The sequence below is a fragment of the Mycothermus thermophilus genome (genome assembly GCF_041956435.1).
Source record: "Mycothermus thermophilus strain CBS 625.91 unplaced genomic scaffold VTJ04scaffold_1, whole genome shotgun sequence".
NCBI lineage: Eukaryota > Fungi > Ascomycota > Sordariomycetes > Sordariales > Chaetomiaceae > Mycothermus > Mycothermus thermophilus.
In genome coordinates this window covers 4001122-4026203 of record NW_027191427.1, presented here as the reverse complement: position 1 = coordinate 4026203, position 25082 = coordinate 4001122, and the positions used below count along the sequence as shown (strand labels likewise).

The window sequence follows — 25082 nt, the reverse complement described above, 5'->3', positions numbered from 1 at the left end:
ACGGCAACATTACGGAGTACAAGAACAGCGTCACAAGCTTTGAATAGGACCCGCCTTTTTTATAATCATCACGGTTTAGAATGGGATAACAGATCAATCACTTCCATAGCTTCCAGTTCAACTCGACGGCCAAATACGGCCCGGGTATCACTTCTTCCTCCCACGCGCTCTCCCACCCGTCCCCCCTCCGGCCTTCTTCCCTGTCTTCTCCTCGCCGCCGGTTAAGTCCCCTTCATCGTGATCCCCAGGACTCTTTCTCCTCAGTGTCCCCAAAGACACATTGATGAACTCCTCCTCACTATCGGACTCGCCCAAGTTAAACAAGATGGGCATCCGGAACCCATCCACTCCGTCATCCATCATCCCCCCACCATTCTCCCCTATTGTCAACACATCCACATCCTCGTCTTCCTGATCCAGTCTCCTCTTTTGAATCTCTTCCTGCGGATGGATGTCAAACTCGTCCTCGCGCTCTATGTACTCGACATTCTCCTCGACCTCGACGAAATCCGGTGCCAGCGCCGACCATCTCTGTGGCGTTGTGACAGACCAGATATTGATCCGCCCTGTCTCAAGCCCGCACGCAGCCAGCATCGCGCGGTGCGGGTGCCACTCTATGACACCTTGTTCCTCTTTCGGGCCTTCGAGCATGCGTACCAAGCTGCCGTGCTGGCGCTCCCAGATGTACAGCTCGTGATTGTTGTAGGTTGACGCAGCGACGTATTCGCCCGTGGCACTGAATGCGACGTGGTTCCACGATAGCCGATTGACCACGTCCTGGAACTTGTGTTCTAGGGGCAACTGGATGGTGTCTGGATCAAGGTCGGGTGCCGAGAGGTTGGGTACGATGAAGGTTCGAATAATACGATCCTGCGCGTTGACGAGGAGCTCCTTTCCTGACTCGGTCAGGCGGAGAGTCGTGATGACACCGCCGGCTATCTTTTCCGAGTAGATGATTTCTCGCGTCCGCGCATCGATGATGTTCAGTCTTCCTTTAGTTGTGCCTGCGAGCAGGTGGTCTCCTGACGCCGTGTAGACAATGGCCGTGGTCATATTCTTTGCATCTTCTTTTGCTTGCTTTTCTCGCTGCGCTGCATCGGCATCTGGGTATGTCGTTGTTCGCTTTGGGACTGACGGGAGCACGTATCGCACCTCAATGGGTTCGGCAATGTCGACGAGCATTGGTTGGTCCTCGAACAGGGCGGCGGCGAACTGGAGACTGCACACATACAACATCAGAAATCTCATGATAAGGTAGAGACGAAGGCTGGATAATTGGGTACGTACTGGTTCCATGGGTGTAACTCGGCGCCGTAGACAGGAGCGCGAAAGCGCACCTCGCGATATCGTTTCCCGTCTTTTAGGTCCCAGAGAATGACCTTCCACCCTTGGCAGGCCGAAAGCAAGTATCTCCCGCATCGCGACCAGCTGAGTGATGTTATATTCCGAGAGTGGCCTCTGAGTTTGCGAGCCACGCCCATGGTCTCGAGATCCCAGATGACGACGGTGCCGTCAACGCGGCCCGAGGCGAGAAAGTCGCCCTTGCGGTTGAAGCGGACGCATGTCGAATGACCGGATCGGATGGTGTGGGTGATGTTTTCTGGGTAGTCTTGGAGAAGGTAGTCGTCGGATAGGAGGTAGTTCATGGTTTGGTGCGGCGTCCAAGGGGTCGAGAACGGTGACCTTGGACATGAAGTGTTGTCGCGACGAGGCTGAGGCACAAGGGAGGAATTGGAAGTCCTGGAGCTGCAAGGCTGCAGGTCCCACCTAGTCCGAGGCAGATCCCAGAAGCCCGGATCGATGCCAAGAAACGAAGAAGCAAGGACCCCGCCGATGAGAAGCGCACCTCAGGGACGGACCGTTGCGGGGTGGGGGACTTCACCTTCCACCGGATCTTGTCTCTAAGTCGTGACACTTCCATGTCTCGAGTTATGTCTGCTTTGAGCCACAACTCTTAGTTGAAGTGCCTTAGCTGACCATCATCTATCATGGCGAACTCCAAGTACGTAGCGTCTCAACCGGATCCCATTATGAACCATCAAGATTAACACCGGCCATCAAGGTTTGAATATGTAAAACAGTTTGAGCAGCCCGACAACCTGCTCCCCAACACATGGATCGTGGTCCGCATCGACGGCCGAGGCTTCACAAAATTCGCCAATAAATATGGCTGGGAGAAGCCCAATGACCGCCGGGCTCTTGATCTCATGAACGCCGCTGCTCGTGCCGTCATGGCGGAGCTCCCAGACATCACCATCGCCTATGGCGTCAGCGACGAGTACAGGTGTGTTTCCCACCAGCCTCCGCTCATGTAGTTGGGCTCTATTGGGCTCTTGCTAACGTCAATCTAGCTTTGTCTTCCACAAGTCGTGTACTCTCTTTGAGCGTCGATCAAGGTATGGCATCCAAGACATGAACTGAGCATGGATTCAACCTGACTTGCTCGCCCACATTAGCAAGCTAGTATCAACCATTGTCTCAACATTTACTGGCTACTATGTCCATCTTTGGTCATCTTTCTTCCCAGACACGCCGCTGTCACCGCCCTTGCCCAGCTTTGACGGTCGCGCAGTCTGCTATCCTTCGGTCCAAAACCTACGCGACTACATGAGCTGGAGACAAGTTGACTGTGAGTCCCAAAATGCGAAACTTACGCCAAGAACCGAAGTAAATGCTAATTTGCCACGAACTAGGCCATATCAACAACCTCTACAACACCACCTTCTGGGCTCTCATACAGCTTGGTGGCATGGACGGCACCGAGGCAGAGAAGACACTCAAGGTAACATTATACCCCTTCCACAACGCCTCCTAGTCTGCTTGCCCATACTCACAAAACATGCAACAATGTAGGGAACATTTGCTTCAGACAAGAACGAGATCCTCTTCTCCAAGTTCGGCATCAACTACAACAACGAGCCCGAGATCTTCAAGAAAGGCAGTGTGGTATTCCGGGATGTGAGTATTGGCCTTGATGTCGAATCAGCCTTGAACATTACAGGGCACTGACACATGTATCAGTACGAGCTCGTCGAACCCGGGTCACATAACACAGTAGCCGAGGTGGAAAACCAGGCTGAGCCCGTCGAGCAATCCAAGACACAGAACGAGAAGGACAGGAAACGACGCGCCAAAGCCAGAATTGTGGTTGAGCACCTTGATATTATCAAGGACGATTTTTGGGATCGTCGGCCCTGGTTACTATCAAACAAGCCTGGCAAGATCCCGAAGGAGCCCTGAATGTCGGTCATGGCCAGTCACTACAATAGGGGGTGTCCCGGCTCTGCGGCAGATGTACCGCAATGCCTCGCCTCTCCAGCCTACCAGAACTCAATGTCCGAAGGGCAGGATGGCGACCAACAGGCGGCGTACGCTGTCGGATGGCTGTTCTCCACACCAAAGGAGAGCATATCTCCTGACCGCCGGGCCAGTCCAGGCTGGATGTACGTTGGGCACAGGGCAATGAATACCCATTCTTTCATCAACACCTCTCCCATGGACCTTTCATCCCTGTTCCGCTTTCTTCCTCTCCTCGGCGAGCCTCTTTAACCTCTTCGCCTCTTTCCTTGCCCTCCTCTCCGCCTTTCTAGCTCGCCTCTCTTCCTTGGTCTCGTTCGCTCTCCTCGCCTTCTTCAACGCCTTTTTAGCCGCCTTTTCCTCCGCCTTTCTCTTCGCCTCGGCTTCAGCCGCCTTCCGCTTGGCTTTCTCTTCCTTTCGTATCCTCTTGGCCGCTTTGCGCGCAAGTCTCTCCTCCCTGGTCTCGCTCCGTCGGTCTTCCTTTTTCCTCTTCTTCCCGGAAGAACTCTGGTCTCCATTTTCAGAGGACGAAGAGGACGTCGAGGGGGTGGCATCCGTCGATTCACCCGCGGTCGATCCGTCCTTCTTGTCCTCGATAAGGCCTAACGTCCCTTCCAACACACCGCCCCTCACAAAGCACGCGTACAACCCCGCCGCGCCCGTGTACTTCCCGGCCTTGCCGCCGACGGTGCTCGTCACCGCGTCCAACTTGCCGGTCTTGACGGTCTGCACGACGCCGCCGCCATTTTTCGCCGCCGATGTGTCCAGGCCTTTGAGCTTCTCGTCGAACGCCCGCAGCCACCACTGGTCGGATGTCGCGTGGTAGGAGGCCTTGCTGCCGACGCCGCGGCCGTCGGTGGTGCGCGAGATGAGCAAGGGCCGGGACAAGCCAATGGAGTTGTCGGTCGGGTGGAGGGAGTAGCCCTTGCCACGCCAGCCCTGGGATTTGAGCAGGGCTTCGGCGTTCATGGTGCTGATGGTTTGGGATGGGAGACGAGTGGTCGGTGATGGGGGGCGATCGGCGCGATGGTAGGGGGTATGAGGATGATTCGAGTCAGTTATATCATAGGTAATTGATTTCTAAGTTCGAGGTAGGTCTCTGCAGACTGTTGAAGCATAGGCGGCGCTACCGCAAGCTGGATCGCATGGTGAAAAATAGACGAGTTGGAACCTTGAAGGCTGGAGTTTTGTCGAGTTCAAGGTCGCAAATGTTCCTGGCCGGCATCCAAAATTTTGGCTTGGCATAAGTGGGGCTTATGGGGCATCCGACCCCGGTGATGACATAATCAGCAGGCGTGCCGTTAACAACGACTCCTTACCCTTTCCGGGCAATCCAGTGCATCAAGACACCAAGGGCAAACACTCATAGAACATCACCTTTCCACGTCTGCAGTGTTCAGACTGTTGAGGTTCTGTCAAGTCGATATCCGAACATCAAGTGCGCATTTCGAAGGTAGTTTAAACTACACGATCCTCCTCCACATCCTCTTCCCAAACTGTCCTCCTACTACTTAATCCTCCCAATTAGCCATGGGAGTCCATTCACTGTCGGTGGGCGTAGCAGATGACCAGCCCAAGACCTTTGCTGCATTCTTTACCGCACCTGGCACATAATTCAGCCAGCCGCTACTTTCAGGCTCCGCAGTCCGCCGCCACAGCAGGTTCCTGGTTGCGTCCTGTACTTTTTCGTTTGCTTTGCCCGCCGCTTGTCGTATCGTCTGCTTCACTACCACCGACCAGAAGTCGTCCAAGATGAACCATGCAGTCCGAAGAGTGGCCTCAATGATGCTCCACGTCGCGGACCTGATGAGACGCAGGAGCCACCCAAGCGGCGGGAAAAGGACGAGCCCGACGGATTCCAGGAACAGCCAGCCTGCAAGGAAGTAAATGACCTCTTGCTGCGTCGGCTTCCTCCAATTCCCCGGCCACAGCCACCACCACCCTTCGGTCTGTTTCAGCCACTCGTCCAGCGTCGGCTGCCTGTCGTCGAGCCCGTCGCGCCCGGCGCGCACCGAGTCCTTGGCCACGCCGTAGTAGTGAATCACCTTGGAGTTGGCCAGCGTGGTGATTCCCTCATGGTCAGCAAGCCCGGTCTTTTCGTCGAGGCTGCCCGCAGGGAAGAAGCGCTGCAATGTGGGCCGACAGGCAATCTGAACTTTGGCCATGCGATGGGGTTTCCACTTGAGATCTGTCTCGGTCGGTGGGGAATAGTTGTTGAGCCAGTCGATCAAGTCCTGTTTCTTAACGGCGAGCCAGTCCGGGAAGCTACGACTGTGTTCGCGTTGCTCGCGGAGGTCTAGTCTGGCCCAATGCATCCGCACTTCTTCTTTCAAACGCTTGAGCCGCTGGTTATCAGCCTGGTTGGACAGCTTCTCGGAAAGTCTGAAAGAGGCGACGTTGACGGGGTCCTGGTCGATTTCCCAGACCTCACCAGGAACGGGCCACTTGAAGTAGAAGATGTTTCGCGACCAGCGGATGCCGAGCGAGAGGAAGGCTGCCTCGGCCACAATTTCGTGCAGCTTTTGGTGCAAATCCCGAAGCTCCCGGTTGGAGGCGGCCTCTCCGAAATACCAATCCACGAGCCGGAACAGAGGGACAAGGAGAGCCGTAAGCTGGACCGTCAGCCTATCCACATCGCGCCAGAAGTAGGGCGTCAGCCGGTCTCCCGCCAACAATGGACGGACGTTTTGGGAGCGGAGATAGGTGCGTTGGTAGCCTGCGTTGGTCAGCCATCGTCTCTCAGGAGACATACACGCCACCAAAACATCCCCCTGAATAAACTCACCGTCATGCTCAATCAAGTACTCATCCTGTGCCTGTAGGGCCTTCTTCTGATTCTCATCCCCACCAAACAGTAGCTCATCAAATACCCCAATCTCCAGGACCTTGAAGATAATCCCCGCCACCAGCGCCTCCCTCAGCGCGCCTATGAGCAGCAGTCCATCCCACCCGGCAACGTTATTATCCTGCACCGCCACCTGCTGCACAAACCACCGAAACTCCTCATCGAATCCCTCTCCTCCGACCAGCTTTCCTCCCTCCTTGAACCCCGCCCCGCCCGTCGAGCTCCCGAAAGGCAGCCTCCACACCTCGCCTTTGCGTGTCCCGCCGTTTGTCGGCTCCTCCAGGTACACCGCGGCATCCTTGAAATTGAAGCCTCCGAAATAGTTCTCCGACACTCTCCACACCCGCTCCCAAAGCTTCTCGTACAGCTTCTCGTACCACTCGTCCTCAAGCTCCTTGTCCTCGCGCGGCCAGTATGGCTGCAGCCGCAGTCGCGTGGGCCTCCAGCCCCTTTTGCCTATATCGGAAACCTCGCGGAGCGGGACCCCCAACTGCTTCTTGAGGAAGTGCAGGATGGGCCGGGTGAGGGGTTCGAAGACGGCGGATACCGGAGGCTCGCGCGCCTGCTGGCGAGGTACCCCGTAAGGACGGGCCCGTGGCGGTCTGCTGCCGCCGTCCTGACGCGCTCTGCGGCTGTGGGGCTTACGTCCTCTTCTACGGGGGTACAGAGGATGTTTGGACCGTTTCTCGGTCAGCGCACGCCCGTCCCCATCATAGTCCTCGTAGTCGTCGTATTCTTCCTCTTCTTCCTCTTCTTCCTCTTCCTCTTCCTCCTCATCCTCGTCATCACTCCTCCTGGTCCCTCTGATCCCATCCGTTGGCTCGGGAAAGGGGTCATATTTTTCTTTGCGGCGCGGGCGCAACGAAAGGGGGTCAGGCCGACGAGATCTCATTTCTCTCAGTTCTTCCTCGGTTCTATGGAATAACCAGCCGCCGAAATGAGGAGAATTCGGGTCATGAATGTTGAGCTCTTTAGGCGGATTGCTGCTGAGCTCTGGTAATGGCTGGCGGTCGCCGCCGAAGTTGCGGCGCTGAGACATTGTCGAGCGATTGTCGTGGTTTGGAGCTTGGTATGTATAGATGAATATTTGAGCCGGTATCGCCCGGGGACACTTCAATGATTTTGCGTACCAGGACAGAGTGAGCCAACAATACTCGATCTCTCTTAAACCAGCACAAGCTGCTAGTTTATATAGGAGTGAACGAGCCTAAGTGAGCGAGACGAAGTTAATAAAAAACCCTCGGGCGTCTCTCTCCTGCCTCCAGTTAAAAAAAATGCGAAACGAAGCATTGTGAAAAGGAAACGAGATTGTCAGTGTGTCTGCCGGAGCTTTGATGTACGACTCGACACAACAAAGCCAACGCCACGTTTGTCTTGACAATGTCGATGAGACCGGCGCCGGAATGGGTGTGGAAGCTTGGTCCTTGACAAACAAAGCAGGCCACAACGCCGCCATCGACGGAGTGGGAAGGAAGCCCATTGTCCTTGGGCTCGGCTGTACCCATTTTCTTTCCTCAATTCTGATGCCGCATCCGGAGATGATGAACACTTCAAAGTGAAGGCATCACGTGCCGATAGAGCAAATGAATGTCACATGTGTTGGTAAACAATTTGTGACGCGCAAAGACTCAATTGTTGTCAACACGTCACTCTGGAACGTAAGCGTTGGTGACAATGCTGGTCCGTCTTGTTGTCTATCCCCTGTCGTTGCTCCTCATTTTCTTTTGTAACTACACCATTCAAGTCCCACGTAAACGACGCTCTGGCACTTGGGGTTGTCTCCAAGGCCGTCTGACACATCATCCGAGTTGACTTTGGAAAAGACATCTTGGGGTTGACTTTCTCTTAAGCAGCTAAATAACAGCACGATGGTACTTAATAGGAGAGGACATATAAGATAGAGCCCTGCTTCCCAACCCAGCTGGGCTGATCCTCTCACATCCCAGATCATCCACATTCAGTCCGTTTCAGTCCATTTGTATTACCTATGAGTCCATGCTCAACAGAACTCAACAAACAGGACAACAAAAGCCATGACGGCCATCTACCCGTCCCTCCATCCGTCCGACCGGAACAAATACTCAAGTACCTAGTTAACGTACACACATGAACCACACATAAGCCCGCCCAAACCAGCCACCCTAACCTGATGATTCCACAACCCAAAGCACACCATTACTTTTCTCTCTCCCAACGACCAAACCCCTACCTCGCAACCCCACCTCCTCCCTAATAAACCCTCATCAACTGCAAATACAACACCAACTTCTCCACCTCCGCCTCAGCGCCGTTCGGCAACCTCTGCCCCTTCGGCAAGCTCGCAATCACCGTCACCTGCACCGTATTCACGCCGTACTGCAAACCGAGATCAAACACCAACGCGTTGGGCGGGAGGGGGTCGTCCGGCACGGGCAGTGGCGTGGTGCGCCCGACCATCTGGCCGTTGACCTGGACGAAGATGCGGTACTGACGTCCTTGTTGCTCGAAGGGCGCGAGGCGCGGGATGAGCTGCAGACGCGATTGCGTGCCGGGGATGTGCAAGGCGACGCTTTGGTGGGCCAGGCGCGCGTCGGCGAAGAATTCGCGCCGGAGACGCGCCTCGGGCGAGTTTTGCGGTAGGGACGGGTGGGTGCGTAGGAGGACGCTGGGGAGGAGAGCGTCGGCGAGGCCTGTAAAGCTGGGTTAGCAATGGTTTGATCGATCGGGTCGACAAAAAAAAAAAAAAAAAAAAAAAAAAAACCTAACGATGATATGAGTGAGAGTGATAACTGACCTCGTCCAGGAGCACGCAACGGCTGGTCCCAAATCGGCGACACTGGCGCCTGTTGGGGCTGGCCATTCTGCAGCGGAGGCGGTCCTTGGGCGGCTTGCGGCTGTAACGGACCCTTGACGCCGTTAACCACGCCGTTTGTTTGGGCATGCCCTGCCATCTGCTGGGCAGGCGCCGGTGGCGCGGCTTGGAAGCTAGTCTGTGTGCTGCTCACAGCGGGAGACGCCTTTCGGGAGCTCCCGGCAGCATCAGAACCAGCATCGGCCGAAGGCCCGGGCGCAGGCGAAGCTGCCGTGCTGCTGCGAGAACCGCCCACATGAATGGTGATTTTCTTGGAGGCGACGGCTGGCTCTTGACCGGGCGTCACCTTCAGTTTAATCTTGGGCTGCGGAGGTTCTGGAACCACGGCTTTGGCTTCATTGAGTTCCTTGTAGAAGCATTCCTTGAGTTCGGTGGCCAGAGTATGGATAACGCTGCCCTCCTCGTTGTAAAAATGGGCGTTATTCCAAAGTAGACTGGCCTTTTCCTCCAACTGTGCCCAGGACTTGAAGTCGCTGACACCAGTAGCAGGCTGCCGGCCGTGGATTCCCTTGATGAGCTTTTGGAGGCCTTTCAGAGAAAGAGGGTTTTGAATGACGGCGAAGTAATCCTTGTAGCTGCGCGGGGGCAGATTGATAAAGTCGAGGAAGTACGGGTCCCTGTTGTCTGGTGAGTTGTGGTTCATGAAGACGCAAAGTTCAAGTGGACTTACGGGCCATCCGGCTTGCGAATAAGCTCCTCGACAATCTTCTCCTGGGCCTGCTGGAATGTCAAGCCCTTATACGGTACACCCTCATACTCGTGGTCGGCCTTGACACGGCCAGTCTTGTCCGTCTTGCGAGCGCTACCCTGTTCAACGGAATCGGCACGACTTCCTCGGCCCCCTCGCCTCTTCAGGACGATTCTGCGCGGGCCGTCGTCCTCTTCATCGTCGTCCTCGCCTTCGGCATCCTCATCTGCGTCCGGAGTGGCCGGAGTGGCCTCAGTTCTTTCTTCCGCCTTGATCTCCTGTGGCTGTTTCTCCTCGATCCTCTTCTCGGTCACCTTCTTTTCCTCGGAGGCCTTCCGAGCTTCGCCCCTGGGTGGCTTCGGAATGGCAGGAGGCATGGTAGAGGGTGCAGCGTAGAACTCGGGATCGGGGAAAGTGTCGACGACGGGGGTAGCCTGACAACTATAGCCGTGGATAAGCTTGTAGGCGGGGTTTGTCTTGGTCATATAGTTGCTGAGAGCCTTGCGCACGCGTTCAGCATCTTCGAAGATTTCGGAGTTCTTGGGGTAGAACTCCTTGGCGTTGTTGACCATGCGCTTGAAGTAACTCTCGAGCTCGGACAGGGTGCTGAATTCCTGGTTGTGGAGTTTGCGCTCGATGATGCGCAGGGAAATGGGCATGCGGATGCGTTTGTAGTATTCCTCATTCTCTTCCCGAGGGAGCAGGTACTCGAAATAACTAGCGACGAGTCGGCCACTGCGACAGGTTAATATTTTGTTCAAATGAATGTCCAAAGCCGAGGACACGATGGTAGGATGGGTTACCTCTTGTCTTTTGTCCTCCGGATGGTGTCGAGGAAGTGCAGGCCGTAAGCCGTGGTAGACTCACGGGTTTCGCCCTGCATCAAGTTGTAGTCTGAAGGAGGCTGCAGCGAGTTAGTCCTCAGGGTCCTCGGCGAGTATGCAAAGACACCAAAGGCTGGTCTTCTTGGGAGGCCATCTCTGGCTGCGAGATTCAGTGTCGCGCGCCAATGGCCGACGGCATCCCCTTCTCGGGGTGAGGGCGCCGTCGAGCATCAAAAAAGCACGACTGCGCCGGCAAGGACACTTACACCTGGGGTTTTCAGGCGTTTCGTGGCGCGATCATCGCCATCTGCGATGCCAGCCCCTGAGGAGCTGGCCTTGCGCTTGTTATCCATGGTTCGAAGGGAGCAGCGCGGATGCAGGCGCGAGCTATTTCGGCGACTCGAGGCTCAACGGGGTGGGTGTTTTCGGCGGGGTATGCGACGGCGCACGGAGGCGACAACGCGGCGTCCGGCCCCGATAGGTCGCGAACGGAGATGCGGGTCACGACGGGGGGACGCGTTGAAGGAGAGGACCGGATGAGAGTTCGCGGTCGCGCACTCGACGGCGCTATGGTCGTCACCAGAGGTTGGATAGTTTAGTCATGCACGAGGCATCGAGAGCAAGCTCACAATCGAGTTTTGGACTTGGAGAAACTCGGGGTTTTATCAAGGGATGAGCGAGATGCACCCTGGATGAAGGTCGTTTGATGTCGGCGGGTGATGGATTCCAGCAGCAGCTTTGATGGCATCTGCAAATGCGATTCGATTCTCAATTGCAGCTGTGGGTCTTTTTCCGGCCGAGGAGACTGGAGCCCGGCACAACGTGTATAGTATGTTTCGCACTGTAATACACACGGTGATGATTTCTCTGCATCGTTGGGGGTTCATGGCCCAGGATCCCAGAGCAAACATACTCTAAGCATGCAAAATCTCCAGGACTATTCCAGGGACAATGGCGTCAGTTATCTGATAGATTCGTGATCCCCAATCTTCCATATCCACTGATTTCCCTTTCACTGGTTACTATTTGAATTCAAAACGCCATTGATAGCAAGGGAAGACCAAATGCCCCGAGTTGACGGGATCTGGGATCTGGATGAAGTCCTGAGTATGCACTCTCACCTACCAAACAACCGTGGAACAGCATGCTCTGCCTACCGGCGCTCTTTCATCTGAAAAACTCTTGATACCTTATGGCTTTGCGCTATTGTTCTCACCACTGTTTTCTGCATATTCCAGATATCAGACACACAATACCGCAATTGTTCTTTTGTCGTCTTATTCACTTCCAATGGTGTTGAATGGAAAGTGGTCTGTGCTCTTGGTACCTTAATGGTCAAGCCAAATCAGGAACCGATTTGTTTATCAGGTCCCTCGTGGCTTTCTCTTCCTCCCCACTTCCGCCGAATTTCCACCCAACTCGAACAACTTCGACCTCTTCGAGTTCCTCTTCGCGTCTCGATCGCAAAACCCTACAGCTGCACCGTCACTTTCTCGCCTAAGTTTGCATCTGCATCGCGACCACGCCAACCTATCAGCTCATCGACGAGAGCATCGACTTTCCGCATCATCGAGTCGCATCTATCGATCGACCCCGCGTTACACGTTCGTTGATCTGCGCGCGCCTCTCAGACCCGGACCCGGGACGAAGCACGAGGACGCGCGTCGTTGAAGCGAACTGCCTTGCACCGAGTCACAACCTCAAAAACCGTGAAGAAGAAGTCCATGAACACCGATATTGCCAAGATGGCCGAGGCTGCGATTAGCATGGGCATTGACATCTCGCGCCGCAATCGCGTCCCGCGGCCGTTGACCGAGGACGAGCGCGCGCGCCTGGATGAGTTCATTGACTCGATACACTATTCCACGAGGTGGGTTTCTTTGCTCCCGTCCATACATACGGTCCGGCGCGCTGACGCTTTTCTTGTCGCAAACAGGTACTCGGATAGCGAGTTTGAGTACCGCCACGTGCAGCTGCCTAAGGCCATGCTCAAGGCCATCCCCGCCGAGTACCACGACAAGTCCAAGGGCACGCTGAAACTGCTGTGGGAGGAGGAATGGCGGGGGATGGGCATCACGCAGAGCCTTGGTTGGGAACATTATGAGGTTCATGAGCCGGAACCCCATATCCTTCTCTTCAAGTGAGTTCTTCTCGGTCTTTCGGAACGAGCACACCTCGGGTGCTGACACATCGCAGGCGTCCCCTGAACTACCAGCCGCCGCAGTAAGGGAAGTTGGGAGGAGGAGACGCAAACAAAGGGAGTGAAAGCTAACTGGAGTTTGGGGGTCAACTTGCATTTGCATTTAGACGGCGCAAAGAGCATGGCAAATAGGGCATTTCGACACCGGCATCGGATTGTATGAATAGGAAACAGGCAAGGCAATGGTGGAGGAGACATTGGGGAAGGGGAAAGCGTGTTAATTAAGCGCGGGCATTGAACCTTCAGGATGGGATGGCGCCGGAACCGATCGGAGAAGCGGGGCCGTCGGATGGGATCGATGGCCGGAGAGGGTTTCGGATTGCCGGGCGTCAATGGAAGGTTGATATGAGAGAGGGGCGTTTTCGGCATGACAAGAATCAAGGCTTCGAGCATACTCGTAATTCCTGGACCACGCATCCATCGGCTCTTTGGTTCGGCAGTTCTTCCTGTCTTGCTGGTTATTGTAAACAGAATCAACACATATTAATACCTCCGATTCCATGACGATTCTGATCTCCGTGGCCTGGTTCGGACGGAATAGTTTACATCCTACAACTTTCAATTGATAAGGTTGCTGCCAAAGAAGATCTCAATATCCATATGCACTTCGTATTAACTCTTAATCGTAAAAATGCTAGAATAATTTGCACTCGGACTTCAGGACACAAACCAACGACTGATCTTACGCGCAGAGGTTTTGACACTACCTAGTCGATGTCTAAAAAAAGACCGGGACATGAGACCACCACCGGGGATTGACCGTAATCCCGGAACGACGTTTTTCTCGCCACCACCAGGCCTGCAGAGGCGCAATAACGAACAGCCCTGCGAGTGCCTCGTATGGGCGTTGCCTACTCTGTCGTACGTGGAGCACCGTCATCCTTTGCCACTGGTTTGAGGCTTACTCCATGTCCATCCCATCGTAATACCTGAGTATTCAGGAGCCTGCGCAAGCCCCAATGCAGCAGCAGCAAAATCCCGGTTGCAACACGCGAAGGATCTCTGGATTGACAATTGACGGCTGGGACGGAACCATGACGACCGGGAAGGTTGGTTGACGTGCGGGAAGATGAGGGGCGTTGCAACGGCCAAGGACGGGGGAGGCTCTTGGGGATCCGACGCATCGGGCGGTTCCAGTATTTCCAAGCAATAAGCGTGGAGAAAGTCGCGCGGTCGGCATTTCAGCATCTGCTGATCTTCCGCTCTGGACACATTTCCACTTTCCACAAGGGGGAGGCGAGACCTGTGCCTCCGGGGGAAATATAGTCAGCCCATGCCTCTTGGTCAATTCGTCAGTGGTGAAAGGTGTCTTGTTTGGTTTTCTTTGTTTTGCGCGTCTCGTGCAGTCCAGCTTCAAGCACACTGGACAGCCCGAACTTGAAACTGGTTCTGGAAAGTCGAGATTCGTGCTCAACGGTTTCTTTCCCTTTGGTTTTCTTGTCTTGCATCATCCTGCGCCTGCGCCTGCCTGCGATCGCTTCCAGAACCGCCAAGCCTTTCATCGGCCGCCTCTCCCCTGGCTCTTCCTGGTTCCGATAAGCGACTCGGCAGGCCGATAAGACCTCGAAACTGCCGATTCCACTTTGTCATCTTTCTGCGGCCACTTTGGTGTCTTTTCAACACAATCTTTTGGGCCGGGCCTTGACGACTGCGCCGACCACCACCATTTGAACCTGCCGACCGAACCAAGCCAGCCGTGATCGCACGTTCGAATACCTCCAGCTGGACGAGAACGAGAGCCGCCACCCCTCCCCTCCCACCACCATCCGTTAGGGGGGACCTCTCCCAGAGGACTGCCTCTCAACCTCTCCCGACCCCTTGGGACAAGGCAGAGAGAGCCAGATTCGAGCAGCCATGAAGTCGGCGGCTCGTCTCTTTTACCTGTCCGTGTTCGCCCTCTGGGCGCCCGCGGCCCATTGCCAAACCTCAGATCCTCCAAGCCAAGATGCCTGCGTGGTACGCATCGACCCTGTCTAGCTCTCCTGCTGCTCCCAGCTTACCTCCTACCTGCTTCTTCCCAAGGAGTGCTGGTGACGCCTGATCCCCCGAGTTATCATTCTAACAGAACTGTCCGTCAGATATCCCCCCAAGCTATTGTCGACGATGCCTGCGCCTCGTACTCGACCCTCGAACTCATCAACCGCAACGTCAAGCCGGCCATCGACGACCTGGTCCGCACCACAGACTTCTTCTCACATTACCGTGTCAACCTCTTCCACAAGCGCTGTCCCTTTTGGAACGACGAGAATGGCATGTGCGGCAACATCGCCTGCGCCGTCGAGACGTTAGACAACGAGGAAGATATCCCCCCAATCTGGCGCGCCAGTGCCCTCGGAAAGCTCGAGGGTCCAAGCGCCCGCCATCCCGGCAAGTCGGTACAAAGCGCAGAGCCCAAGCGTCCACTACGCGGCGGCCTGGGCGAGGACGTTGGTGAGAGCTGCGTTGTTGAATACGACGACGAGTGCGACGAGCGCGACTATTGCGTTCCCGAAGACGAGAGTGCCTCCTCCAAAGGCGACTACGTCAGCTTGCTCCGCAACCCGGAGCGTTTCACCGGATATGCCGGCGACGGCGCCAAGCAGGTTTGGGACGCCATCTACCGTGAGAATTGCTTCCAGCGCAGCTCCTTCCCGGGCGGCTCGGCTGCCCTCGGCGGAGGCACCACCCCCCGGAACCCCGCCGCCCTCGACTTCCGCGCCGTCATCGAGGCTGCCGGCCGCCAGCAGGCCCTTGCCGAAGAGCGCCAACACAACCCGCAGGTTCCCTTCGTCGCAAAGACAGGCTTCGAATACGAGGACGAATGCCTCGAGAAGCGGGTTTTCTACCGCGTCATCTCGGGCATGCATGCCAGCATTTCCACTCACCTCTGCTGGGACTTTTTGAACCAAACCACTGGCGAGTGGCAGCCCAACCTGGTCTGCTACATCAACCGTCTCCACAAACACCCGGAGCGCATCCGCAACCTGTACTTCAACTACGCCCTCCTTACCCGCGCCATCGCCAAGCTGGGGCCCTACCTCTCCCGCAGGAGCGACTACACCTTCTGCCTCGGCGAGCCGGAGCAAGACGAGATTACGCGCCAGAAGGTGCTCGACGTCGTCGGCCGCGCCTCCTCGGTGCCGCACATCTTTGACGAGAGCCTCATGTTTAAGAACGGTGAGGGCCCGTCGCTCAAGGAGGACTTCCGCAACCGCTTCCGCAACGTCTCGCGCCTGATGGACTGTGTCGGGTGCGACAAGTGCCGCCTCTGGGGAAAGCTGCAAACCGCGGGCTACGGCACCGCGTTGAAGGTGCTGTTCGAGTTCGAGAATCTCGATCCGGCACAGGCCAAGGACGAGGATGCTCCTGCCCCCATCGTGCTCAAGCGGACCGAGTTGGTCGCGCTGTTCAATACGTACGCCCGGCTGAGCAACAGTCTGAACGCGATTCAGCAATTCCGGAAGATGGTGGAGGAGAAGGAGGCGCAGTACAGGGAGGATAAGAAGGCCCGGGATGCAGAGACGGCCAAGGCGATCAGCGGGGCCGCCACGCAGTCGCCGTCATCATCGACATCCGCAGAGACGTCAACGGTGACTGAGAAGATCATCACCGCTGCGCCACCAATCCCTTCGTCACAGGCCGAAGAGGGTGGCCAGGAGGAGATCAAGGAGTCGTCCTCCGGGTCGGAATCTGAGGCCGAGTCAGAGCAGGAGCAGGAGAAGGAGGAGGAGCAGGAGGAGTACCAATACCGCAGCGTGCGGGAGGAGTTTAATGATGAGTTTGGCAAGGTGATGAAGGTGGCTCTGTATGTGCTGGAGAGTTGGGTTATGTTCCCTGTTACTGCGTAAGTCTTTTTACCCCCTTCCCTTCAACCACTGACGTGCCGTCTAAGGTTGTGATGCTCATACTAACCCTTGTTATACAGGTTCCGCATTATTACTTCGGAACTCAAGCGGCTATGGCAGTTCTACATCGGCTTGCCCGTCTCGCCTAGGGAATGGACATGGTACCTGCCTAGGGTAGACGAGCTCTGATTTTCTTTTGCTTCTCGGGGTGGTTTTGCATTTGCATGGTATATTGATCTATGGCATCAAAACGGAGTTGGGGCGTTTGTTTGTTTATCATTCTCTCTTGTTCCTACTTTGCTCCATGTCTGGATTCAAACAAAAACTTGAGGGGAAGTTTGGGTCCAAGCGGGTGATGTGAAATACCAAGAAGCGGCAGTGTTGTGTCCTTTTCTGGATATATGGAAGACTCTGCCGATCATGCTTCTTCGCTTCTGACGAAGTAGCAGGTGGGGTTGATTAAGTTCTGCGCTGTATATACGTTGGTATATTGAGGCATTGAATGTACATACTTCGTCTTTTTTGCCTTGCGCATCCGTCTAGGTGTTATCGCCTGGGAATATGTGCTCTGAGTATTCACAACCCAAATAGATTCCTCGCTGCCTCTATCTTCTTGGGTCCCGCCCCCTTCCCACCAGCTGAGAATGTTGACGCTGGAAGCTCGAGACTGGATACCACGTTTCCAATCTTGATTTTCACTGCCGCCACGGGGACGCGCACCCGTCGTAGCGCTTTTGCGGCAGGGGAATCTTGGGAACAAAAGACAGCCTCGGTGGCCTCAACGAGTTGCGGCGTAGGAGGGGAATGCGACCATGCGATGGAGATGTGAAATGCGTTTCCTACGCTTCCTCTTCTTTTCGTTTCGCCATTGGAGTTTGCGTTTTGCTCTTTACTTGTCGGTGACGATGATGATGACGAAAACTCATCGGCCCAGTCATAAAGCATGGGCTGGTTATAACGTGCCGCAATGGCGTTGCAATGGCGGAGGAGGAAGGTGAGTTCCGGGTTGGGATTGGTTTCGCCGTTCTTCTCCCTGCTGCTACTGTTGTTGTTGTCGCCATCGTCGCCATCCCCGTCTTCATTCCCAGTTCTGCTCTTGTCCTGCTCGTCGTCCCTTTTCCGAGAAGAACCGGCCGACCCAGAAGACGAACCCATCACACTCCTCAGCCTCAACACCAAAAAAGACCTCGCGCTCTCGTGCGTCCGATGCCATTCCGCCCTCGTACACTCCACCTCGAACCGGCGGCCACATCCCAACCCACTTCCGCTCTCTCCCTTCCCGAGAAGAGCCCCCTCCAAATCCCTCTTAAACACCTCCTTCACCTCCCCGGGCAACGACATCGGCCTGGACAGACTGATATGCAACGGAAGCGGCGCGCCGAGGTCGCTGTGCAGGAGCGTATAAATCTCCGGTGGCCTCTCCAACTCCAACCTCTCCTCAGGGTCCGAAGTACCGCCTCGCAACTGCAACCGCGCCCGCAACTCCCCCACCAACCCCTCCAGCAAGTCGTACACCTCCGCCGGCGGGATCCATTCCACGTACACGTGGCTGGGCCAGTGGCCTGGCAGGTGCGGGATCTGGCGGACGCGGCCCTGGTGCAGGGCGGGGTCGTCGCAGGGGGCGGCGCGGACGGTGGAGGCGTAGAGGTCGTGGAAGGTGGCGGGGAGAGGGGGCAGGGAGGAGGAGGATGGGTTGTCGTCGGTTCGTGGTCGTTTGTCTGGTTTTGGTGGGTTGGTGGTTGGAGAGGCAGGTGAATCAGAGTCGGAATCGGAAGAGTAGTTGACGAGTGGTGGCATTGACTGGTGGACTTATTGTGTGTGGGGATGGGTTGAAAGTCGGGATGATTGCGCGATTGTTGGGTTTGTTGGCTTGGTGTTTGGATGTTTTTGTTGTTTTGGGATCGGTGGTGGTCCGGGGAACCGCACCGCCCGGCCCGTTTGGGCGGGTCAGGTCTCGGACACGGCCACGTTTCGGCGTTGCATCGGGCCGGGCCTTGGCATTGTACTTCCGACCTCAACGACCTCGATGACCGGGGAACGGCCATTCCCCGAGGTGTTGAACAGGGCATGAAAATAGAAAGCTGTCAATCCCAGACAAGCCCGACTAGGGTGTTCTGAGTTCTAAATCCGTACCTGAGGTCCCATTGAACGAAGCGCTCATGAACTGACAAGGTGAGGTGATGTCATCAAACAGATCAGACAGGGATGAGTCCTCTCCTGGATGAGCAGTTTGGACGCTGATGATGTCATTTCCTGTGAAGTCGTCGCCGAATGGGGTACCACAGTTGGACACCACTCAACTTACCTATGGAGAGCATCAACATCCTCCCTAATGGGTGCATTCTATTATTACCCATGGAAAGGATGAGGTGAGAAGGCACATAATTCTGACCATCAATCCCGGCTCAGGTCCGGACCGATACCTTCATGCCCGGACACTTATTTGCGGGGTTCAGCTCACTCCATGGATGGATATCCCCGGGTCTGATGGCCGAAAGCATATCGGATGACAGCTAGTTCTCGAGAAGGAAGAGTCATGGGAGGCTTTTGTAGCAAGGGAGGAAGGTTAAACTTTGGCATGGGAGTAAAGCCACGTTTTTGTATTTCAATGACCAACGTCTGTGTACTTGACCATCTAGTCCGATGACTTATCACCACCTTGCCTTTCGTACTGATTCAAAGGTCCCCAGGTGATAGAGTGGTCCTCATCATCACCTCGCTTGCACTTTTTTCAACATCTACCCCCCACCTGGAAGCTCAAAACCCAGCGCTCTACTATCTCCATGTCTTACCTTGCCTTGGACAATGGAAGCGACTATGACTCGGCCACCCATGACAAGCACTGGGTTAGAAACCTCCTACCTCATTTTCCATTGTTTGATGCCCTTCAAACCTCAGTTACAAGAACTGACACATATGCGTCCCCACTTCCCAGGCCTTCGACTACATCATAACCCCATTATACGAACCCCAACCACACGAGGTCTGCGCTACGCGCCTTTATGGCTCACGATCATCATTTCACCCTTCATCCGCTGGCAGAACAAAATCCCAGGAAAAACCGGTCCGCCGCACGTCTGCGAGTCGTCCAGGTCACTGGTCAAGGTCATCATCAACAAGCACCACTGCCGCCGCCGTCGCCATCACATCAACGACAGCAACCCCAAGCTCAACAATTGCCAACAAGAATGACGAAGAGCAAGCTACCCCCCAACACCACGACACCTGGCTGTGGCACCGAGATAATATGCTTCCGCCACCATATCCCACCCGTCCACGACAAGATGACCACGACAACGACGAGGACGAGGACGACGAATGCTCGCCAAGAACTATCAACACCCTTCCCCCGGACAGCATCGACATGCTCGACGCGACTGTTCCATTATTACTGCTGAGGGGCAAGAGAGACCATCGACAAGCACAAACGACGCCGTGTTACTATCACCACGAAGGGCCATTTGACATTGCCACACGCGTTGCCGCCATGGGGAGCAGATATCATGGGGCTAGGTCGTCGCAGGATATAGGACGAGCGAGATAGTAGGTGTCTGTCAGTTGGATCGTCATGTGTAGCGAGATATGCGCCCAAGAAGAAAAGGTCGTTGAGAGGTCAGGGTATTATGCCTGTTCACAATTCTAACTCAGCCAGAAATGTTTCTACATCAACCCGCTGAAACCCAGTCATGCCTGATCAACTCTCCCTCTCAGAAACACTTCCCCTCCATTCCTCCCCGTCTCACTCAGGTAGATACGACCTCAACCTACTAATATAACCTCCTCACAAACATCCTCCCGCTCCTACTCAGAAATACCCCAACCCCGCCCAACCAAGCACGCTCTCCAACTCCCCTCTCACCTCTCCCAACCCATTCCCAGCCCTTGCCCCTGCTGCTCCTGCAGAACCCCCAGACGAAGACGAAGAGGAAGAAAGCACATACCCCGCGCGCCCTGCCAATTCCACCCTCCTGACGCTGCCCAGCTCCCCAAATCTCTCCAGGACGCACCCGTCCACGACGCTCCGCCCGCCAAACGCCCCGCTGGCGGCGTAGTCCATCACGCCCGCCGCCACCGACCCGCAGTAGGCCGACGCGTCGCGGTGCGCGCGCGGGTTGAGGCCGGCCGGGTGCGGGAGGGCCGTGACCAGCTGCGCCGCGAGGGAGGCGAGGCGGCGGTACGAGGATTCCGGCAGCGGGCGGAGGGTGGAGATGACTCCGGTCGGGGTGGTAAGGAGGAGGATGTGAGATTGTGGTAGAGTGTCTGCGGATTGGGTGTTGGTGGGTTTGGCGGAGGTGGTTCCAGGAACGGAGTCTGTTGAGAGGATAGTCGACGGAACAAGGATGGATTTTGTCGGGTGGTGGGCACCGGTGTGGAAGGAGGTCCGGTGGAGGAGGAGATGGCCCTGGAGGGATTTCGGGTCTAATAGCAATGGAGTTAGCAAATTGGAGAAGATGGTGTCGAGATGTTCGAAAGTGATACTTACGCTCAGGGTCGAACTGAAGGATGTGGATGTTGCCCTCAGCATCACCCACCACAATATACAGATCCTTCCCATCCGGCAAGAAATCCGCCGTCAGCACCTCGAGCCGTGTCGAGCTCTTGCCGAACAGCATCATCCTGTACGGCTCCTCGGTGTAGCCCGTGAACCACACGCCCTTAAAGGCATCCGCCATGACGCACAAGCCTGTGCCCGGTAGCTCCTTAGCGGCGGTCACGTAGCAGCTCATATCCATGAACGCCACCGGCAACAGACTGCCGTCCTCCTTGAGACCGCGGACCATGCACTTCTGCCCTTGGGCCACGAGCATCAGGCCTTGTGTCCCAATCTCCGACAACGCCGTGACGGCACCACGGGGGATGTCTTCCTTGGCGACCAGCTTCAGCTTCTTCCCCGTCTCCGGCCTCCCCGGCTCAGGGATCACGTCGGCGACGTCATACACGTACACACGACCCCTTGTCGGAAGATCCTCGCCTTTGGTCAACGCCGTGCCCACCGCCACCAACTGCCTCCGCTCGCCCGTCAGCTCCGACACTTCCAAGTTAAGTGTCTCGGCACACAGCACCGTCTCGCACGGCTCGAGCAGAACCGTGTCAACCACGGTCCAGGTGACGGGGCTTAACAGCTTGAGCGAGCCACGCTCCGCCGTCGGCTTGAACGTCAGGACCTCACGCGCCCACTCCTTGTGGTAGTCGTCGTCCCGGGGAAGCTCGAACGGCTCGAGGTTGTTGCATGCGAGCACGTAGCTCTGAGAGGGCGGGTGGTAGGCAACGGCGGCCATGTCCTCGCCAACGTGGATCTTGCGGACGGCCACACCGAGCTCCGCGTAGCTCCAGTCGGCTGGGAGTTGGGCCACCCGCGCGACGTGGCGAGAGTCGGCGTAAATGAAGCCGTACTCGCAACCCTCGGTGTGGAACGGGCTCATGGCGATAGCGGTGGGCCCTTGGAGTGGAATGACCCGTGGTACCGACTTGGCGGATTTTATGATGAAGCTTGGCGACGGGCCTGGGAGGAAGACGGTGCTGTACCCGCCAACATTGGTGCACCGGCGCATCGACAGGAGTCGTGGCTGGTGCGTCGCCTCGTCATCCTCCGTCTCCTCGGGACTCCTAGCAAATGCCGTGTTGCGTAGCTTTTGAAAGAAGAGTGTCTTGGAGAAGTCGGCGCCGGCGCCGGTCTTGTAGCGGAAAGGCTGGTAAAGGGTCAAATCATCGTTTGCGTGACGCAGCTGGAAGATGTCAGTAGAGTCGGGGTAGAGTGGAAGGTGATGGGCATGGACGCACAATCAGGTGAGGGGACTTGTGGGTGGTATCGCCGAGGTCAGCGACCATGATTTCGGTCACGGCCTCTTTTGGCGTGCCCTTCCTTGCTGAGAAGTCGGAAGAGAGCAGGGGCGGAATGTAGGACAATCCCTCAGCAACGAAGATTGGTTTCGAGAGGTCAGGAAGCCGATATACCTAGAAAGCGTTAGGGTTTCATCATGCCTGAACAGCAAAAGAACTATACAACTTACATAGAGAGCGCCGCTGTTGCTGAGGAGGAATGCCAGGACACTCTGGGCCGGTTTGCCCTTCCCCGACACCTCCTCGGCAAACACGCCAGACACATCATTGTACAGACAGCCCGATAGCCACTTTGTGCTTGTCAGGGTTTGGTCGGCACGCTCGATGTCTTCAAGCTCATTGTTGCTGTCCATTTGGGCAACAAACAAGCTCGAGTCGTCGCGGATGATGAGCAGGTATGGATCGGCGATGCTCGCGCTCACGGCGCGGGGTTCCGCCCCCGTCTCCTCATCAAGCATCGGAACGATCTGGCTCAGACCAAAATCTGGAAAAGCGTCAGCACGCCGATACCCTGCTCTCCTGCGGAAGTGTCACCTACCTCCATCATAACACCTCACTTCGGACTTGAGTACCTGGATGATTCGGCTTCCACGACCCATTGTCCCGGCCTCGATGGTAATACCAGCAGCGGGGTCGAATTCCGTGCCCACGAGGTTCTCAAACCCAGTGGCAGTCAGGGCATAGACGTCTGACTTTTCGTACCCATCAAGGTCGACCTTAGCGACAATCATGAACCGGTCATATTGACCTGTCATGTCATAGTCCTTGCCCAGGGCAGCAGCGCCTTTTTCGCTCTGCAATGACTTAGGCACAGGCTTCTTTGCACAGAGGGCCCAGAAGCCGCGAGCCTCTGGGAAGTCGAAGCGGCCGATGACTCTGGGCTGGATTGATTGGTTGATGGTGGCGAGGGCGGCAGACCGGTCGCGGCCGACGGCGCAGACAAGTTGTAAGGGGCTGCGAACGCCGGCAGAATTCCGCTCCTCTTCGCTGTTGGGAAGATATACGGGCTCACCGTACGTTACGGACTGGATGGGCGCGATGCTGAGGAGACGGTCGTGAACTCGGAAGACCATGTCGCCGCTGATAAGACCAGCTACGGCGGATACGGGCTGGTGCCGGGGTGCGGAATCCTCCCCGTAGAGGTCATCCTCGTCCCCGTAGATATCGTCATCGTCTTCCTCCGAAGCGCTTTCATCCTCGGCCACGGTGGCGGCAGCGGCGGTAACAGCATCGCGTCCACGGGCTTTCCGACGTCCTGCTGGAGCCTGCTTCTTCGCCCAGCCAAACAGGACAGAATCGCCCTCCCCCAGGCCCGCGAACATCGCGCTACGGCCGACGCGTGACAGCGTTGACACGCGGCCTGGAACGATGGGCGAGCCCTGTCCGGGATCGGACTGTGCTGAGGGCGGCAGAAGTTTGACATCAAGGCCTGAGACGGTCCTGCCGTCTATGCGGAACGTGATGGCAGCCAGACGGCCGTCATTCAGAACCAGGAGCAATTCGCCAACGTCGGGAGTAAGCACCTCGATGGAGCAGCCTTCTAGGCGCAATCCCAGGTCAGATTGGTCGACGAGGTTGAAGTTGGTGGACTGGCGGGCCATAGGATTCACGGCGACGCCATTGGCTTTGCCTGACTGGTCGACATGGATCAACTCGTTGGCGCCGACAAGCAAAGCTCCTCCAACAGGCGCAGGTAGGGGCACAACCCGGAAAAGATCTTGGGGAAGGCCAGCGACGGAGAGGATGGTGGTTGAAGCCTTCTGCTGCAGGTCGAGGGTGAAGACCATGTAAACATAGTGGTCCTTGCGGCCGAGAGAGTGGGAGGCAGCAGACGTAGAGGCAAGGATGCCAAATGTCGGCTCGCGGTACTCATGCAAGAAAGCCAGATGTACGGGATGGAGCAAGCTTGGGTCAAGATGCGAGAGCCGCAAGACAAACGAGGGCGCATATGGAGTGTCTTCTAGTATGTTGCTTTGGCTACCTCCATTCACGATGGCCGGGCGACGAGGACCGTCTGGTTCGTGGTCCCAGTCGCCCATATCAATGTCTTCGTCCGCTTGCCGGAAGGGCAGAACAGCTAGGTTCCTGGCGCCAAACTTAAGGGCGGCACAGCGGCTCGCCGGGTCAGCGGCCAGGAAGTTGGCATAGTGGTTGAGGGGCGAAGCCCATGGGCTGCCCTGAAGTTCCTCTTGTTCGTAGTAATGGATGGAGACAGTCGACAGCGAGTGGTGCTCGGGATCCCACTCAACGAGACTGAGGCGGGCGTCTTTGAGGGCGAGGAGGAGAGAGTCGCAGCCGTGGCGGTTCGTGCGGGTTCGGATTCGGGCAAGGCCGGTAACGGTGCCGGGAAGGGCAAACTCGGCGACGAGGATAAGCTTTGTTACGTTGGCGCGATCTCGGGGACCGAAGTTGTCGCCCAGCAGGAACGACGTCTCGAGGCCTTCGTCGTCGTTGGCGAAACGCCCTTCGTAGCGGGAGGCTGAGCCGTTGCCATTACGTGCTTGGGAAGTGTCGAGCTCTGTAGCGACGACCTTTGTCCGAAAGATCTGGAGAAGAGACGACTTTGCGACGACCAGATTAGTGCCGTGGCCGGGGATGAAGTGCAGAGTCACCGAGTGCGTCACGGCCGTCGGCGGCGTCAGCTCTGTGTAGCACTGCATTCTGCATTATATTGTATATTTCATTTCTTGGTGGTGTTCAATTGAGGGCGCG

General features: G+C 56.3%; 10 protein-coding genes across 10 annotated transcripts; 3 read left to right on the top strand and 7 right to left on the bottom strand.

Moving 5' to 3' along the window:
• Positions 1-147: 147 nt before the first annotated feature.
• VTJ04DRAFT_1502 (uncharacterized protein) lies at positions 148-1646 on the bottom strand (the record flags this gene model as incomplete). The annotated part of the gene is made up of 2 exons (XM_069359197.1): positions 148-1219; positions 1288-1646. 2 exons carry the CDS (start codon positions 1644-1646, stop codon positions 148-150), a joined length of 1431 nt encoding a protein of 476 aa, XP_069224110.1.
• Positions 1647-1988: 342 nt separating this feature from the next.
• Positions 1989-3240, top strand: VTJ04DRAFT_1501 (uncharacterized protein; the record flags this gene model as incomplete). The annotated part of the gene is made up of 7 exons (XM_069359196.1): positions 1989-2002; positions 2063-2284; positions 2352-2396; positions 2457-2629; positions 2694-2782; positions 2854-2958; positions 3022-3240. The coding sequence occupies 7 exons, from the start codon at positions 1989-1991 to the stop codon at positions 3238-3240; spliced, it is 867 nt and encodes a 288-aa protein (XP_069224109.1).
• A 264-nt stretch (positions 3241-3504) lies between these two features.
• On the bottom strand, positions 3505-4266 carry VTJ04DRAFT_1500 (uncharacterized protein; the record flags this gene model as incomplete). The annotated part of the gene is made up of 1 exon (XM_069359195.1): positions 3505-4266. One exon carries the CDS (start codon positions 4264-4266, stop codon positions 3505-3507), a length of 762 nt encoding a protein of 253 aa, XP_069224108.1.
• A 542-nt stretch (positions 4267-4808) lies between these two features.
• Positions 4809-7181, bottom strand: VTJ04DRAFT_1499 (uncharacterized protein; the record flags this gene model as incomplete). Its single annotated transcript, XM_069359192.1, has 2 exons — positions 4809-6013; positions 6083-7181. The coding sequence occupies 2 exons, from the start codon at positions 7179-7181 to the stop codon at positions 4809-4811; spliced, it is 2304 nt and encodes a 767-aa protein (XP_069224107.1).
• A 1190-nt stretch (positions 7182-8371) lies between these two features.
• Positions 8372-10858, bottom strand: VTJ04DRAFT_1498 (uncharacterized protein; the record flags this gene model as incomplete). Its single annotated transcript, XM_069359191.1, has 5 exons — positions 8372-8811; positions 8916-9610; positions 9664-10416; positions 10485-10585; positions 10772-10858. The coding sequence occupies 5 exons, from the start codon at positions 10856-10858 to the stop codon at positions 8372-8374; spliced, it is 2076 nt and encodes a 691-aa protein (XP_069224106.1).
• A 1371-nt stretch (positions 10859-12229) lies between these two features.
• On the top strand, positions 12230-12732 carry VTJ04DRAFT_1497 (uncharacterized protein; the record flags this gene model as incomplete). The annotated part of the gene is made up of 3 exons (XM_069359190.1): positions 12230-12375; positions 12442-12645; positions 12702-12732. The coding sequence occupies 3 exons, from the start codon at positions 12230-12232 to the stop codon at positions 12730-12732; spliced, it is 381 nt and encodes a 126-aa protein (XP_069224105.1).
• A 41-nt stretch (positions 12733-12773) lies between these two features.
• Positions 12774-13122, bottom strand: VTJ04DRAFT_1496 (uncharacterized protein; the record flags this gene model as incomplete). Its single annotated transcript, XM_069359189.1, has 2 exons — positions 12774-12777; positions 12851-13122. 2 exons carry the CDS (start codon positions 13120-13122, stop codon positions 12774-12776), a joined length of 276 nt encoding a protein of 91 aa, XP_069224104.1.
• A 1437-nt stretch (positions 13123-14559) lies between these two features.
• On the top strand, positions 14560-16718 carry VTJ04DRAFT_1495 (uncharacterized protein; the record flags this gene model as incomplete). Its single annotated transcript, XM_069359188.1, has 3 exons — positions 14560-14661; positions 14784-16528; positions 16610-16718. The coding sequence occupies 3 exons, from the start codon at positions 14560-14562 to the stop codon at positions 16716-16718; spliced, it is 1956 nt and encodes a 651-aa protein (XP_069224103.1).
• Positions 16719-17105: 387 nt separating this feature from the next.
• VTJ04DRAFT_1494 (uncharacterized protein) lies at positions 17106-18326 on the bottom strand (the record flags this gene model as incomplete). The annotated part of the gene is made up of 1 exon (XM_069359187.1): positions 17106-18326. One exon carries the CDS (start codon positions 18324-18326, stop codon positions 17106-17108), a length of 1221 nt encoding a protein of 406 aa, XP_069224102.1.
• A 2008-nt stretch (positions 18327-20334) lies between these two features.
• VTJ04DRAFT_1493 (uncharacterized protein) lies at positions 20335-25030 on the bottom strand (the record flags this gene model as incomplete). The annotated part of the gene is made up of 5 exons (XM_069359186.1): positions 20335-20948; positions 21013-22255; positions 22311-22484; positions 22541-22854; positions 22909-25030. 5 exons carry the CDS (start codon positions 25028-25030, stop codon positions 20335-20337), a joined length of 4467 nt encoding a protein of 1488 aa, XP_069224101.1.
• Positions 25031-25082: the final 52 nt, after the last annotated feature.